Here is a 15907-nt window from a genome sequence, read left to right as displayed (position 1 = left end):
ATAAATGAATGTTGACAGGCGTACACTGTTGTAGTTGTCCGCGGCCATGCTAGCACGCCTGCACTTGTACCGAACACAAAACCTCGACTGCTACGAGCCACATCTGAGACAGGAGCAACTCAACCTGGGAGCTCGTGGAATTCATACAGACTCACAAAACAAAAGAAAAAATAAGTTATCGAGTGGTTGTTCTCAGATGAAGCCCTGTGGTAATGAGGGAGATTAACGTGGTGAGTGTCTACATGCACCGACGCAGCTATGCTTTCAGAGTACAGTAAAGCACCTTTAAGCCATTGGGTGCACACATACACATGCAGACACACTCATATACACACACACACACACACACACATATTGTGCACACACAGAAACGCACGGTACACGCACGTAATACAAAACGTCTCCAACACATGAAGACTGTAAAACTCTAAAGCCGATAATTGAGGCATTAAGAACAAAAAAACATGAATGGACTACTTTTAGTTTGAGTTCTGTGAAGACATGAGTTATTACTAAAGAATTCCCAAAACAATTAATGGGGAGAGTGGATAAGTGGAAGTGTGTATCTGTTTTACTTGCCCCAGCATGTTTGTGTGTGTGTGTGTGTGTCAGAGATCCGTGTGTGTACCCCCATGTGCGTGTGTGAGGGTGAGCGTGTGTGTGGTCTCACCTCAGGGCCCTGGTTCTGAAGGTTGTAGGTTCGCTGCAACAGGCGTAGTGACGTCACACTTAGCTCCTCCTCCTCCAGCAGAAGGTCCAATAGCAACACCAGCTGATCTGGGGACATCTAGAAAACACAATCATCACAAAGGTGTGGGCTGACTACTTGCACAAACAAAGCTTCACATTAGAAATGTGCTCATGAGAAAATGATGGGCTGATCCCGACAGCTGAAGTTCATCTAACATAATTGGCCGGTACCGATTTTTCCACATATTGGAAGAAAAAAATGACTTCTAGCCCATTCAGACATAGGATAAAAGGCCACCAATTTGACATATGGTATATTAACCCTTTTCAGACCCCACAATCGGTCGCAAGTAATCATAAAGTACTCGACAGATACCAAGGATAAAAAATGTTTTCCCTATAACCTGTCGATACCAATTGCTGGCTGATGAATCAGTACATCTCTACTTCAAATCCAATTAGGGAGAATACATGCACTGTCGTTATCAACACAGAAAACTCAACACTTAGATACTTGTGATAACAACCAGAACACCATATCTACTGTGTTTCAACCGTTCCCCCCGTTTCACCGGGGAATTAATTTCATTTCAATTTGAGAGCAGAACAACGAAAAACACAATGGTATCTTGTTTTTGTTCTCTGTCGCCTTTCATCCAGCTGCCAGCTCGGATGACGAGGGACAGAGGGCAGCGATGAAGACGCCAGGGGACAACGTCAGGCGGAGGTTCTGGGGAAGGTTCTAGAACAGGGCGGAGGGAAACGTGACGGGCTAACATTGGGGGAACGTTGAGTGAACGGGAAGGCGCGAGTTGAGGGGCATTTCAGGGGAACTTCACAGGAGCACTGAGGGAACATTAAAGTATAGTGTGGGGATCGTTGGAGTACGGTTGGACACTTTGAGCGAGTGTTAAGCATTTTTAGGAGTGTAGGCGGAGGAGGAAACCTGTAGAGACAGAGCAAGAAAGAGAAGAAGATGAAAGAGGGCGAGAGGGAGAGAGAAAGAGAGAGCGAGCTGTCTCTTATTAAAGCCTGCCCACCTCGGGGAAACATGATGATGTTTCCCCGAGGCCATGGGGAATGTCTCAAAAGCCCAGTGTGACAAATGAGGAAGGAAAACCGTCTCATTAAAGTTTTCTTCTTTTTTTTTTTCTCAAGATTGAGGAATTGAGGAACCTCGCTGTATGAAAGCTAATTCTACCAAACCCTGACTTTGAAGATCATTTTGCTTCATAATTCACATTTGACTTTGTTGGACTGAACGAACAAAACGCTGACTTAAAAAGATGCGCGTCGGGGATATCGGAAGACTCCCGTAAAGAGCCTCTGATAGTGCTGGACGCTGTGATCGGTCTTGCTAGTCTCTCTCTGGGTCAGACCCTCCCCCTCCCCGTCTCCTTTTCTCTGATCCTTCTCTGAAACACGAGCGAGCGGAGGAGAGAATAGTCCGTGGAGATTCATGTGAAAATGGGAGAAAGTCTTGGGGCTGCCAGGTGCAACTCCCCATAGGTCCTCACTCCACACACACACACACACAAATGGACACAAACAGACACCAACGCACACGCACACGGTCTTGGTGGTCACACCGGTGGGCTCTTGCGGTATCTCCTTGAAAAACAAGGAGATACCACCATCATCAAACCCTGCTGTCACACACCTCACTGCTCCTGACTTCAGAGGCAAGAAACACACAAATGGGGAACACACACACACACGCACACACAGTCACAAGGAAATATGCAGAGAGGCACACAACATACACCGGCAAGCCGCTTGCACAGCAATAGCCCCTTTTTTTCCCACCAAAAAAGGACCATCATAGTATCTGAGCTCAAAAACAATACCATGCTGTCTCCTCAGGTTACACACAGTGTGTGTATGTGTGTGTGTGGGTATCATGAGGGTAAAGGGTGAACTCCCAGGCTGGGAACTCCCCTTCTCAGAGAGTTGGTGCCTAGGGAGCATGCAAATGCAGCCACACGCACACACACACAGTTTGATCTCATGACCGGGTCAGGACTGACCCTAACAATAGCCTCAATAGTCTGGTGCTGAAAGGCCATTCTGCAAGAGTGGAAAACCTATCCCATGTCCCTGCACCACACACTCTCTCATGTGAGAACACACACACACACACTCTCACGTGCACACCGCCATATCTAGCGTACAGCTAGGACTTCAGGAGAGCCACCATAACACGTGTGTTTTCTGCGGTATGGGATGTTTGAAGGAAAAAAACAAGCATCCTCAAGGTCTTTCTTAAAGTTATATCGGGTCAATGTTGGGTAAATGTTCCGGTTCAATAAACAATTAAAGGTTGTGTTCAACCTTTCCCAATATTGGATTAGAAGTAGAACACAAAAACCAATGGTCCACCCTCTCTTCTACAGTACAAACACACACATACACTCTTACACACACACACACACAAAACCGTGAGGGTTTTATGTTTAGGATGGTGAAATGCAATGAAATAACAAACATATGAAATAACAAACACATGAAATGATGTCCTGGTTAAACAGAGCCCATACGTGATTAGAAAGACCCTGTAGATACAGAGAGAGGGAGAGACATGGAGAGGGAGAGAGAGAGCTGTTACAAAAGAGAGAAAGAGAGGGAAAGACGAACGGACGAACAGACAGACAGAGCATTGGGCAGGAATGAAAGAGTAATACAGAGATGTACAGAGATGTACCCAGTGGTCAAGAGGGCAGGAACAGAATATTACAGTACATGCTATATGGAAGGCAACATCCTTTGTACAAGTAATGAATACCTGGCTCTTCTATCTCTTGAATGACACACTACCACCTCTGGTACACACACACACACACACACAAACACACACATACACACTAAGCTGATGTATAAAGATGCACTAATTAGACAGGGTTGTCAAGTTTTCCAAACTTGTTTTGCTTGTGTTCGAAAAGATTCAAACCAAAACACCCTCTCCCTTCAAAACGACTCCTCCCAAACACAGGAATGTGCTGTCTGACACGCGCTTGGAGGAAGTTGGACAGACAGGCAGGCCGTCCAATCATTCAGTCCAAACGCAATCATTTGTCGGGTTTATTACAGTCCAGCGACAGCCACGGATAATATCGTTAACCGATATTAACAGATTTATTTCATTTTAGTGTCAGAGAATTTGATTTATTGCTTGCTATCAGGATGTGAAGTTTACATACATTGAACATTACCTACCCTGCCTTTCATCCTTGGTTAACCTCTGACCCTAGAGTTTGAGAGTTCTGATGTACAATATGTCATCAATGGGTTCAGTCATGGTAGTTACTTTTCCCTGTAGCGGTTAAGTGGTTAACAGAATTTTTATAATTCTTTTGCCACATAACCAGACCTACAATATTACAGTTATAATGGAGCTTCCCATTACTGAGAAACAGACAAAAGGAGCATTGGCAAAAAGTTAGGAGATAAGAGGAGAACAGCGGACAGAAAGAAGAGAGACAGAGAAGGCGTCTCTCAAACGACTTTCTCTTCAGAACCGGCGTCCATTCATTATTTCCATGGCAACGGCGGGATGTTACATACTGCGGATATTACGTGCGGGAGAGCGTCCTGTGGCTTCTCTTTCTGTGTCTTTCTCTCAACCCGTGACCTGCGTCCGCTAGTTCTCTGTCTTTGTGTGGTGAGGAGTGACGGAGTCTTTATCGCTGACCTGTTTTCTGTCTCTCCATCCTTTTTTCTCCCTCTCTGTTTCTCTCCCTGTCTCTTTCTCCCTCTCTCTATGTCTCTCCCTCTCCCTGTCTCTCTCTTTCTCCCTCTCTCTCTGTCTCTCCTCCTCCCTGTCTCTTTCTTTCTCCCTCTCTCTCTGTCTCTTTCTCTCCCTGTCTCTCTCTTTCTCCCCCTCTCTCTCTGTCTCTTTCTCTCCCTGTCTCTCTCTTTCTCCCTCTCTCTCTCTGTCTCTTTCTCTCCCTGTCTCTCTCTTTCTCCCTCTCTCTCTCTGTCTCTTTCTCTCCCTGTCTCCCTCTCTCTCCCTCTCCCTGTTTCTCTCTGACTCTCCCTCTCTCTGTCTCTCTCTGACTCTCCCTCTCTCTGACTCCCTCTCTCGGTCTCTCTCTGACTCCCTCTCTCTCCTTCTCTCTCTGTCTCTTTCTTTCCCCTTCTCTCTCTGTCTCTCTTCCTCTCTGGGGTTGTCTCCTCTAAACCTGGCCCCATCATACACAACAACAGGGCCCTTGACACAGGCAACACCAGTCCCTGCCTTGAGCAATTCCTTCTATACCGACAACGCTTCTCATGTTGTTTTGGTGGAATGGAATTACCGGGGTATGTTATGTCACGCCTAATAACGAAAACGGTTACATTTAATTATCCGAGAGAGGAGGAGGACTAGGAGTGTAGGCTACGAAAAAAGAGGGAAAGAGCCAGAAAGAGGAACAGAAAAGAGAGGGTTGTTTTTTAATGCTCCCTCCCTCCCTCCCTCCCTCCCTCCCTCCCTCCCTCCCTCCCTCCCTCCCTCCCTCCCTCCCTCCCTCCCTCCCTCCCTCCCTCCCTCCCTCCCTCCCTCCCTCCCTCCCTCCCTCCCTCCCTCCCTCCCTCCCTCCCTCCCTCCCTCCCTCCCTCCCTCCCTCCCTCCCTCCCTCCCTCCCTCCCTCCCTCCCTCCCTCCCTCCCTCCCCGACCGATGTCTCAGAATGCTCGCTCAGGCACACTGCATTATCGGAGATGGAGAAGTGGACTCACTGTGACATTATTAAACCAAACTGATTTCTGAGAGGCTATTCAACCGTGTGTGTGTGTGTGTGTGTGAGTGTGTGTGTGTGCCCATTCAATCGCTCGGCTGCCTTTTATTTCTGTCTGACCACAGGCTCATAAAAACAGTCCCTGGCACCAACAGCTAAAGACCTGTGCCCCCACCTCAGGTACTTAAGTTACACTCTTTCTTCAGGACAAATCCCCCCTCTTCATCCCTCCCATGGACCCCTTTTCCCTAACTGTCTCCATTCCATTTCGGCAAACCTCTTCTCACCACAGCCTCTCCCCCTCCCTCCCTCCCTCTCTCCCAACCCTCCCCATCTTTCTAAACTCAGTTCCCTCCTCCTAGGGCCACAGTCCTGCATCACGGCTGTTTACCCGATACCAGGATAGGCAACAAAAAGGGACTCTCCGGTGGGGCTTATGAGAACAGCTGCGGTGTTGCCAGCACAGCCAGATAAGGATCTCTCCTGAGACAGACACCGAGAAGCCCTGTCACTGCAACTGATGCCTAAACAAGCTTAACTTCAACTCGGCAGATTAGGACATGGCTGAATTATACACACACTGTCCTTTGCTGTGCGTGTGCACGCGGGCGTCAAAATGACATTGTGTGTGGTCGAGGTTGACACAAATCATTTTGGTCAAAGAGACACACCGTCGGGTCCACTGTCCTGCAGCGAGCGACGAATCCCGCGCCGTCTACGGCGACAGCGGCCCCGCAGACGCTGCCGCCGACTCGACAAGCGATGCCCGCGCTCGCGCCGTGTCTGCAGAGCGCCAGCCATGCGAGTCGGGGCCCGCGTCGACGAGGGCGATGATCTCGCAGAGGGCAGACGTCACAGGCCGATGACCTCAGCGATGACCCTTTGCAGTTCCATCCGTCCCTGCTCCGCCCTCACCCCCCCCCCCTCCCCCCCCTTCCCCCGGCGGCTGGCTTTTATCACAATCATAAACATCCACAGGGACGGAGACAGGGAACACAATGACCCTGTGCGTGTGCGCGTGCGTGTGTGTCTACAGTATGTTTTGTAATCATGCTCGGTGCGCACCAGGCAGGACCAATCAGAAACCAGATGGGGAGCATTAGGACAAGGCTGCTTTGAAGGGCTTAACCTTGTAATCAGAGAGGCCCTCTTCGCTGGCTCATCTCAAACCATAGTGATGATTTCGCACACAAGCAGGCCGAGAGAGGGGCAAACACTGGCAGGCAGACAGACAGACAGACACAGACAGACAGACAGACAGGAAGTCAGACAGACAGACAGGAAGTCAGACAGACAGATCGACTGGCAGGGAGATAAACAGAAAGACAGGGAGGTAGACAGACAGACAGGAAGTCAAACAGACAGATCGACCGGCAGGGAGGTAAACAGAAAGACGGGGAGGTAGACAAACAGACCGACTAAACCTTTTTGGTATCAACAGACAACACTCACCAGTCCACCCTGAGATGCATACCTGGGTCTTTTTGGTGTGTTAAACCACTGTTCCGGGTTTATATTGACTCGAAGATACAGACCCCATACCATCTCTCCTGTCTAGGCTTAACCTTCATGACCTCTCCTCCTGGTGACCGGGGGCTGCCCTCTGATAGGTCGAACCCTTCCAGACCCAGGGGCAAATGGGAACAGAGCTACCGGGAAGAGGAAGAGGAGGAGGAGGAGGGGGGTCTAATACCCAGCAGCTGAGAAAATACACTCTCTCCTCCTCTCTCGCCAACACACGAGAAACACGCTCGCTCGCAAAAGCATTTACCGACATCCATGCTGGATATGGAAGGATTTCAGAAAAGCCTGTTATGGTGACGTGAACATCCTTCAAGATGGTAGGAGTAACCGGAGCTTGTGATGGATGACTCGAGGAGGTTCTATGATCAGTGGAGCAAGAAGTGCCTGTCTGTTCAACCAGGGCTAGTCAGACCAGCTGGGCCTGGGAACAGTTCGACTTGACCGGAAACATTTCAACTGTCCCTCGCTCACTCTCAAACACACACACGTATAAACAGACTCTCAAACACACACACACACACACACACACAGGTATACAGGCAAGTTTCAATGTACATATACAAACTGTAGGGTAGACGCACAGACACCTCAGGAGTTGAATATGTTCTACCACTCAACATTTGGCTGCGAGACCACAGATGTACTCAACATCTCCCTGTGGTAACCGTCCCTGCTATTTCTTCAACTCTCCCCACCTGCTCCATCACTGTCCTCTCAGCAGAGCACACAGGCAAACACACCGACAGGCCTTCACAGGAAGAGAACAAACAGGCCACTGTCTCTGTACGTGTGGTGGTGTGTGTGTGGTTGTGTGCGTGTGTGTGTGCGTGTGGGAGGTGAACCCAGTGTGACAAAAACAGACAACTGCTAAGACAAAGAGAGACAGAAGAAAGCACGCCTGACCTTCCGTCTGGAAGCGCTTGTAGAGAGGAAGAACCCGGAATAACACAGGAAGTAGTGCATGCGCAGTACGGTATGCATGAAAACACACACACACACACACACCAGCAACACTCATTCACAACGAGACGCGATCCACTCCAAAGCATCGAGGAGTGTGTGAGTTCTGATAAAAATAGAAAGGCGCCCAGGTTTCATTTCCTCTGGTCATTTGTTCTGGCTTGTTTCTGCCTGGGTAAGGGGTGGGGGGGGAGAAACCAGCCCAGGGGCCATGGCTAAATATTATCTCGGTGAAAAGCGATGAGCGGCAGGATTCTGCGGGGCTGCGGAGGGGACGTGGCAAAATATTATCGCGGTGGAAAATAGCGGTTGATTAAAACAAGTGGAAGAGGTTAACGTGGACCAGACTATGACTCAGACAAGGGAAGCGAGGGAGAGTGGAATGGGTGACTGACTGAAACAATTGACACGTTATGTGCTAATGTGGAGGTGGTTTGACCCTGTTACCTTTAACAGGCTTGGTTTTGAGGACACACACATTCAAAGAGTAAGAGAGGTAGATTATGTGTAATTTGAGAACGAAATACCTTCGTTCAAGCTGGATTTCAACAGCATGGTTGTAATAATATTGGCACACCATACATAGCCTGGAACATGAAGGGTCGATACAATCTATCTGCAATGCCGGGAGACAGAAAAGACATGAGAAAATGAAAGAGATAGAGGAAGAGAACATAGACACAAACACACACACACACACACACCTTTGTAGGAAGAAAAAGAAAAGAAATCAAAAGCAATGGAGAAGAAAGGGGTGAGAGAAAAAGGATGTGGAGAGGAAGTCAGGAGGAATAGAGAGAGAGAGTGAATGTTCTACCTTGTTGGACCCACAGTGGTGAAACAAAAATGATCTGTGTTAGACATAACTGTAGACCTGCTATTGATCTGCTGTTGACCTCCTGTGTGTGTGTGTCCTGTGTGTGTCCTGTGCGTGTGCGTCTCCTGTGTGTGTGTGTGTGTGTGTGTGTGTTTGCGCGTGTCTCCTGTTTGAACTCTTGGCAGACCGGTCTTATGTATCTGAGCTGACAGAGGTATGTGGGGTGGACTAAGCCCAGATATCAGCTCAGAGCCAACGAGTCACGCACCACTAAGACCCAAACGACACACACACGGCAGAAAAGGGAAAAAAAACACACCAAACCGCACAAATCTGAACAACAGCCTCTCTCAAACACCTCCCCAGTTCTGGAGCCGCCCCTTCAACACGTCACGATTCTGGTCTGTCTGGGAAGACTGTGAGGGAGCGTGTGCGAGGGAGTGTTGATTCTGGATCACCAACACCACCCTCATTAGAGAAGTGCTGGTACTTGCATCTCTACCTCCTGAAACAACATGTATCCCCTCCGCCAATCAGACAGGGGAGGAAGAACAGGGGAATGTTTCCTGGTACAATACCAGCGAGGAGAGGGTAAGACTGAGAGCCACTGCCAGGGTGGGAGAGCTGGGTTTGGGTTGTGCCTGTCAGACGTGCTGACTGCAGGGTAGGGTTATACATGTCCTCTCTGTTTCGGGAAGGAAGGCTAAACCGCAGAGGCGTCAGGAGAGAGCAGCCTCATTTGTGTGTGTGTGTGTGTGTGTGTGTGTGTGGGGATACGGTGTCAGAGTCTGAAAGCAATGTCTGTCTGTCTGTCTGTCTGGCGTCTGAAGACACACTGTCTGTCTGGGGTCTGAAGACACACTGTCTGTCTATCTGTCTGTCTGTCTGGCGTCTAAAGACACACTGTCTGTCTCTCTGTCTGGCGTCTGAAGACACACTGTCTGTCTGTTTGCCTGTCTGTCTGTCTGTCTGGCGTCTGAAGACACACTGTCTGTCTGCCTGTCTGTCTGTCTGTCTGGCGTCTGAAGACACACTGTCTGTCTGGCTGTCTGGCTGGCTGTCTGTCTGTCTGTCTGTCTGTCTGGCGTCTGAAGACACACTGTCTGTCTGTCTGGCGTCTGAAGACACACTGTCTGTCTGAAGTCTGAAAACACAGACTGTCTCTGTTGTTGTCTCTGTGGTCAGACCATTCAGGTGTGTCCAGATCTGCTGCACCAGTCCCTCAGTGTTGGTGAAGGTGTGAGCGAGCCGCAGCCAATAGGATCTGTCGTTGCTACTCTCATTATACATAGGAGGGCTGTTAGTCTACACTCCAACCAGCCATCAACTCAGAATATGACAGAAACACTTCATCAATGAGCTGTCCTGTCTCACACACACGCACACGTACGCGCACACACACACACACACACACACAAACAGACCTTTTCAGATCTCCGAGACGCCTAGTTATTGGATTTATGTGTGGGCGCTTCCATAATCCTTGGCGTCTACGGGCCGAGCAACTTAAAGCTCTCATTACAGTGTGTGTGTGTGTGTGTGTGTGTGTGTGTGTGGCGGGGGTTGTGGAGGCTAATTGCGTCAGGGTTGTCTGAGGGTCCCATTGGCTCTCAGTCATTACCAGTACAGACAGATGTTTTTGCACTTATGCATAGTATGGCCAATTCCACACACACACACACGTTACATACCACACCCAAGAAACCCATAAGGTGATGTCTGAATCACCCCCTTTAGATTTTATGGGAAAAGCATCGATTCAATTTCCCACTAAAACGCTCCAGCTTTTTGAACAGGCTAGCGTGTCATTTCCTGAAGCTCCTGCTTCCTTGAACCTCTATGCTGCATTACGGGATGTGTAAATTGGTATTTGACAGGAGTCCAACAAGCGGTTATGTGGACTAGGATACAGAGCAGAGGTTTTGATGGTCATCTGAAAATAGATTTACCTTCTCTCTCTCTCTCTCTCTCTCTCTCTCTCTCTCTCTCCCTCTCTCTCTCTCTCTCTCTCCCCCCACCCCCTCTCTCTCTCTATGATGTGTTTTCCGTATGTGCTGGAAAGACAAACACAGCTGCACTTTAATGACAGTGAAAATGTTTCTGGAATTGTGGGTGTGTGTTTTTCTCTGCGGAAACCACTCGGGTTAGAAGTAGCCGGAGCCTCTGTGTGCGTGTGGAGAAAGGGTTTGTGTGTGTACGTGTCATAATGGCACGCGTGTGTCCCTTGGAGGGTTGGCAATTGCAAAAGTTGTACTTTTGGAGCAACAATGCGATGATGTGCAGCAGGCTTCGACACAGGGAGATCCGTAGAACACACGAACACACACAAAGCAGGGAGTCCCGTGATGAGATGAGACAGGCAGGGTGCTTTAAGTGACCCCCTAAAAGAGACCTGCGGGCAAGTGATAGATGAGACTAATCCAACATGACTGGGAGGCCCCCTCTTTCTCTCCAACCTCACACCGAGGTCTCTCTTTACCGTCTCCCTCTCATATCCCACAAACAGGGTTTTTACCCTTCCCTCTATCTCGTACCGTGTTCACGCACTTTCGACATCTCCATTCTTCTCTGGAAATTGAATGTTTTTGCCCCTGACGGAACACACGCACACTCGTACTTCCTCTCACGTGCGCCATTCGACATCCACTGTTTACACAGTCATGCAGTCATATTATGCCAGAAGTTTTAAAACACAGGCTCTGGAGTCGGATAAAGTGGAAAAGTGCAGAGTGAATCACCCACTTTAACAAAGCATGCCTTATACAGCTATGTGTGTGTGTGTGTGTGTGTGTGTGTGTGTCTGTGCGCTGATTGATTAGACTGATTTATATTTTATTAGACAAGGCTTGACAGAGTGTGCAACTGACACACACACACACACACACACTAAGAGGAATCCAAGCTGTGTAATGTTAAGTCAACAGATAAGTAACTGGGACAGGGTATTTGCAAGGCAGGTACGTTGAACAGATTCTACTTGAACGGTTTTCCAGGTTAGCAGGACTTGAATCCTCAGTCTCATAAAGCAGTTTCCTCTGTCCTGCTGGCCTATGACACCACAGAAGAAGACGACACACACACACACACACACACAAAAACAGGAGAGCAGCCTGCACAGAACTATGTCTTCATCTCTCTCTGATTCTTTCCATCTCTCTTTCTTCCTTTCTGTCTCTCTCCAGTCTCTCTTCTATCTTTCTCTCGTTTTCGATCACCATTCCTTTTGGTGTGTTCAGAGGAATGCATTAATCCCACTTTCTTGTGCATGTGTTTGTGTGTGCTAGTTTTGTGTGTGTGTGTGTGTGTGTGTGTGTGTGTGGGGGGGGTTCTACCAGAGGGTGCGTGCATGCATGTAATAAAAAGCACATGACTCCATGGTGTTTGCCCCCCTCCCCAAACTTCCCATGCTCTGTTCCGATTGGTCACGGTGGGGAGATTACTCTGGGCACACACGGATAACACACGCAACACGGGATCACAGAATGACGCACAGGCTGGAGCACATGCCACATGTGATCACCTGTCCATCTCGTCAAGCCAGAGGCCCCATCTTCTGCTACCCTGTGCTAACCGGTTAGCGCCAAACAAAAAAGGAAGCTTAAATAGCTCCAAACTTTTTTTTTTTCACCACTGGACATAGTCCCTTTGGCAACCAGTCGAAGTGAAAAGGTTGTGTTTGTTTTTGTGTTTCTGATGTGTCTGTTGGCGAGCGTGCCAGGTTGTAAATCAAACGGTGGTTATAGCTGTTGTGTCGAAGCAGAGTTGAAAGGTCAGTTCTAAGGCCCTGGTTCCAAACTGCAAACTGCATAGGAAAAGACATCACTTCAGGAATAACAGAAGACACACACACAATCTACTCGACCATTTCTGCCTGTCATCCTTCTGAAGGTCTCACATTAACGGTGATGATGAGGTTTGGATGGAGCCAGCGAGAGAGAGAGACAGAGAGAGCGAGAGAGAGAAAGAGAGAGAGAGAGAGAGAGAGAGAGAGAGAGAGAGAGAGAGAGAGAGAGAAAGAGAGAGAGAGAGATAAGAGGGGAAAACAGATGTGCGCGTACAGGACTGTTCTAAGCTCGTCTCCACCACAACCTGGGGGTGGGAGGGTGGGTGGTGGAGCACACCTAACCCTGTATCTAACTGTTGAACAGTGCGTTGGTGGTGCTCACCACAGTAGCCAGCACTGTCAGGCTCTGTTTGGTTCATTTCCTAAAGTTTGGTTCCCTAAACCAGGCTAATGGATATAAATACTCAAACATGTATACTGCTGGGAAGCTCACCGAGGCATTAGCCACCTCGTCATCTTCACACAACACAACTGAACAGCACACAGAGACACTGTCTGTCAAACTGTGGATGGCGTATCATTCTAATGTCCCCTCTCCTCCTGCCGGAGTGACGAGCAGTATTTGATTTGATTCGACCATTATTTATTTGGAGTGTCGCGTTGGCTGAAAACAAACGACTGATTTCCAAGTCCTGATTGCAGCCATTATGGCCAACGCAGCGACAAAAGCTGATTCGTTTCGTATCTGGCCTGACCTCAGGCAGAACACAACCATCCTGGCTGACACCCCAAAGACCCAAACCATGTTGGTTTCCAACCCCCTCTCGTCCTCCCAGCCTCAACCGCAATGTAAAAACAACCGAACCCGTCACTACTCCGGCGGGCGTCTTTGATCCTGTCTCTCTGTTTCTCAACAAACATCTAGAGTTACTGCTGTCTGACTACCGGTCCCGGTCAACACTGTCTGAAAGCCAGGCTGGCAGGCTATCTCAGAGAGCCCAGCCCTAGCTGTCTGAGTCCGGGCCCAACCCCCTCCCCACGGCCTCACAACAGCCCCCAACCCAGATCCACCCCCAACATTGCTTTCTACTTCCCACTTCCCCCAGTACCTAGCCCCTGCTACCTAGCCTCTATCCCTTACTAGCCCCCAGAACCCAAACCAAATTCTTTGCGTTTCCCCTCGTCCCATGAGGACATCGTATTGTCCCTAGGCTGCCCAATGCCTTCGGGCCCGTGCGAGCGAGGCCACCTCATTCAGGTCGATACTGCGGGAGCATCTTTGTGTCTGGGATGGGGGCCAGAGATCCCTCCATTTTGCCTGCTCCTTCCCTGGCCTACAGGGTTTCCTGTGCTGATCAGCAGGGGCAGACAGACCCTCTCATTACTGCGACCACAGATGAAAATGAGAGCAAAATGAGGCCCATTACCACAAGAGCGTGACTAATATCCCCGAGCAGACCCCCTGAAACACACACATACACATACTCCAATTGGGTACACACACACACACACACACACACCCTTATACATAAATGGAGGGAAGGAGGTAATAAAGTCTGGCTCTATTAAAATGACCCTGATCTCAGGCCCCTCTCTGTAGGGGATGTCTGGCTCTCTCCTGTGTGTTTGTGTGTGTGTATGAGTGTGTGTGTTGTGCCTCTGTCCAGGTCTCTAATAATCCATGATGTCATTAGCGCTAAATGCTACACTAGGATGCCTAATAGATGCATCTTCAGCAGCACACAACTCATACTCTTCCCTCCTTCCCTCCTTCCCTCCTTCCCTCCTTCCCTCCCTCCCTCCCTCCCTCCCTCCCTCCCTCCCTCCCTCCCTCCCTCCCTCCCTCCCTCCCTCCCTCCCTCCCTCCCTCCCTCCCTCCCTCCCTCCCTCCCTCCCTCCCCCCTCCCTCCCTCCCTCCCTCCCTCCCTCCCTCCCTCCCTCCCTCCCTCCCTCCCTCCCTCCCTCCCCTCCCCTCCCCTCCCCTCCCCTCCCCTCCCCTCCCCTCCCCTCCCCTCCCCTCCCCTCCCCTCCCTTCCCCTCCCCTCATCACCTGCCTCAGGCTTCTCTCCTGGGTCTTGGTCTGGCTCTTTCCTCTCCTCTTTTTAATACACTCCTCCACTCATCCCTGGATTGGTCCACTTCATTCTCTCTCCCTGGTGTCCCCAGGTCCGGCACCCCCCGCCCTGTGTGCGTCGGTCCCCCTCCACCCCTCTTCTTCTCTCGCTCCCACTCTTTCTTCTTCTCACCTTTCTCCTCGGGGGTCCCTCTCTATATCTTTCACCCTAACCCCTCCACCCCTCCTCCAGTCCTGCTCGCCCGGTCGGTCTTGCCTTTCACCGTGTGCCTCCCTCCCTCTTTACCCCTCATCCTTCAGTCTCCCCCCCTTCCCTTTCTTGTTTGTCTCCTCTTTCCTTCCTGCCACACTCCCTCTCTCCTCCTGTTCGCTGTGCCTCCGGAGCCGGTCTGTAGCGTTGATTTATCGGGCTAAGACAGACAGATGGGGGGGAAGAGAAGGGGAGGAGGGGGGGAAGGGGGAAGACGGGGGGGGGGGGGGGCACCGTGCTGTTTGAAGAACATGAAGGAGTAATATAAAATACACCTGGCAGATCCATAGGGCTCCCCATGTACACACACAGACAAAGAGGGCGGGAGAGAGAGGGAGGGTGTGTGTGTGCGGGTCACCTCGTGTTTCCTTTCAGGATGGCTTTTATGGCTAAACTTCAAACGCTGGCCGAGCCCACCTCCCCTCCCCCACCCCCCCCCCCCCCCCCCCTCCCCACACGCACACGCACACACACACACACCCAACCCCCCCAGGACCATTGTGCGTGGCCAAGTGGACAGTAATTGGCCATTCTTTCACGAGGCCTAATTCTCCAGCGCTCCCTCGCTCCCGACAGGAAGAGGCCTTTTTGCTGCCCACTCCAAACTCGCGCGCGTGTGTGTGTGCCTCGTAAATATGCCGACCAGGTGTATCAGGTGAAAAGGCGAAAGAATGTCTTGGATTTGAAACGTGGAAGCCCAAACTTGTGTTATGGTCACATTCATTGGTTCACACAAAGATTCCTGTTCTTTGAGAAAACGATTTTGTTCTGTACTTATTCTCAATATAAAATGTATCTATTTGTACAGTAAATATCTACATCCACCTCTTTGCTAGTAACAGTACATATAGTCAAACTGCTGGATGTGTCCAGGTTCTTGACATCTGCAGCTCTGAAAAAAAAATTAAGAGACCACTGCACCTTTTTCTTTAATAAAAAATAAAATAAAAGTTGCGAAGGCCAATTTTGTGTGAGGAATGGTCAAATTTGCAGAGGCCTCTTAAATTTCAGCCTTCTGTTCCTCACTCAAAATTGTCCTTCTCAACTTTTTTTTTTAAATAAAAGAAAAAGGTGGAGTGGTATCTCAATTTTTT

General features: G+C 49.7%; 1 protein-coding gene across 4 annotated transcripts in view; it reads right to left on the bottom strand.

Annotated features, from left to right (window-relative positions):
* Window positions 1–15907, bottom strand: part of aopep (aminopeptidase O (putative)) — a 54393-nt gene that overhangs the window by 9829 nt on the left and 28657 nt on the right. For all 4 annotated transcript variants that reach the window (XR_014742244.1, XM_084690254.1, XM_084690255.1 and 1 more), the window contains exon 14: window positions 671–787. Coding sequence is in view for 3 of the 4 variants with exons in the window: in XM_084690254.1 (XP_084546380.1) it covers window positions 671–787 (117 nt within the window). In the remaining variant the exon portion in view is untranslated. The remainder of the gene's footprint in view (window positions 1–670; window positions 788–15907) is intronic.

This window comes from Hypomesus nipponensis, chromosome 24 (genome assembly GCF_054491055.1).
Source record: "Hypomesus nipponensis isolate SF chromosome 24, ASM5449105v1, whole genome shotgun sequence".
NCBI classification, from domain to species: Eukaryota; Metazoa; Chordata; class Actinopteri; order Osmeriformes; family Osmeridae; genus Hypomesus; species Hypomesus nipponensis.
The sequence above is the reverse complement of the archived record's forward strand: the minus strand, read 5'-3'. Positions and strand labels throughout refer to the sequence as shown.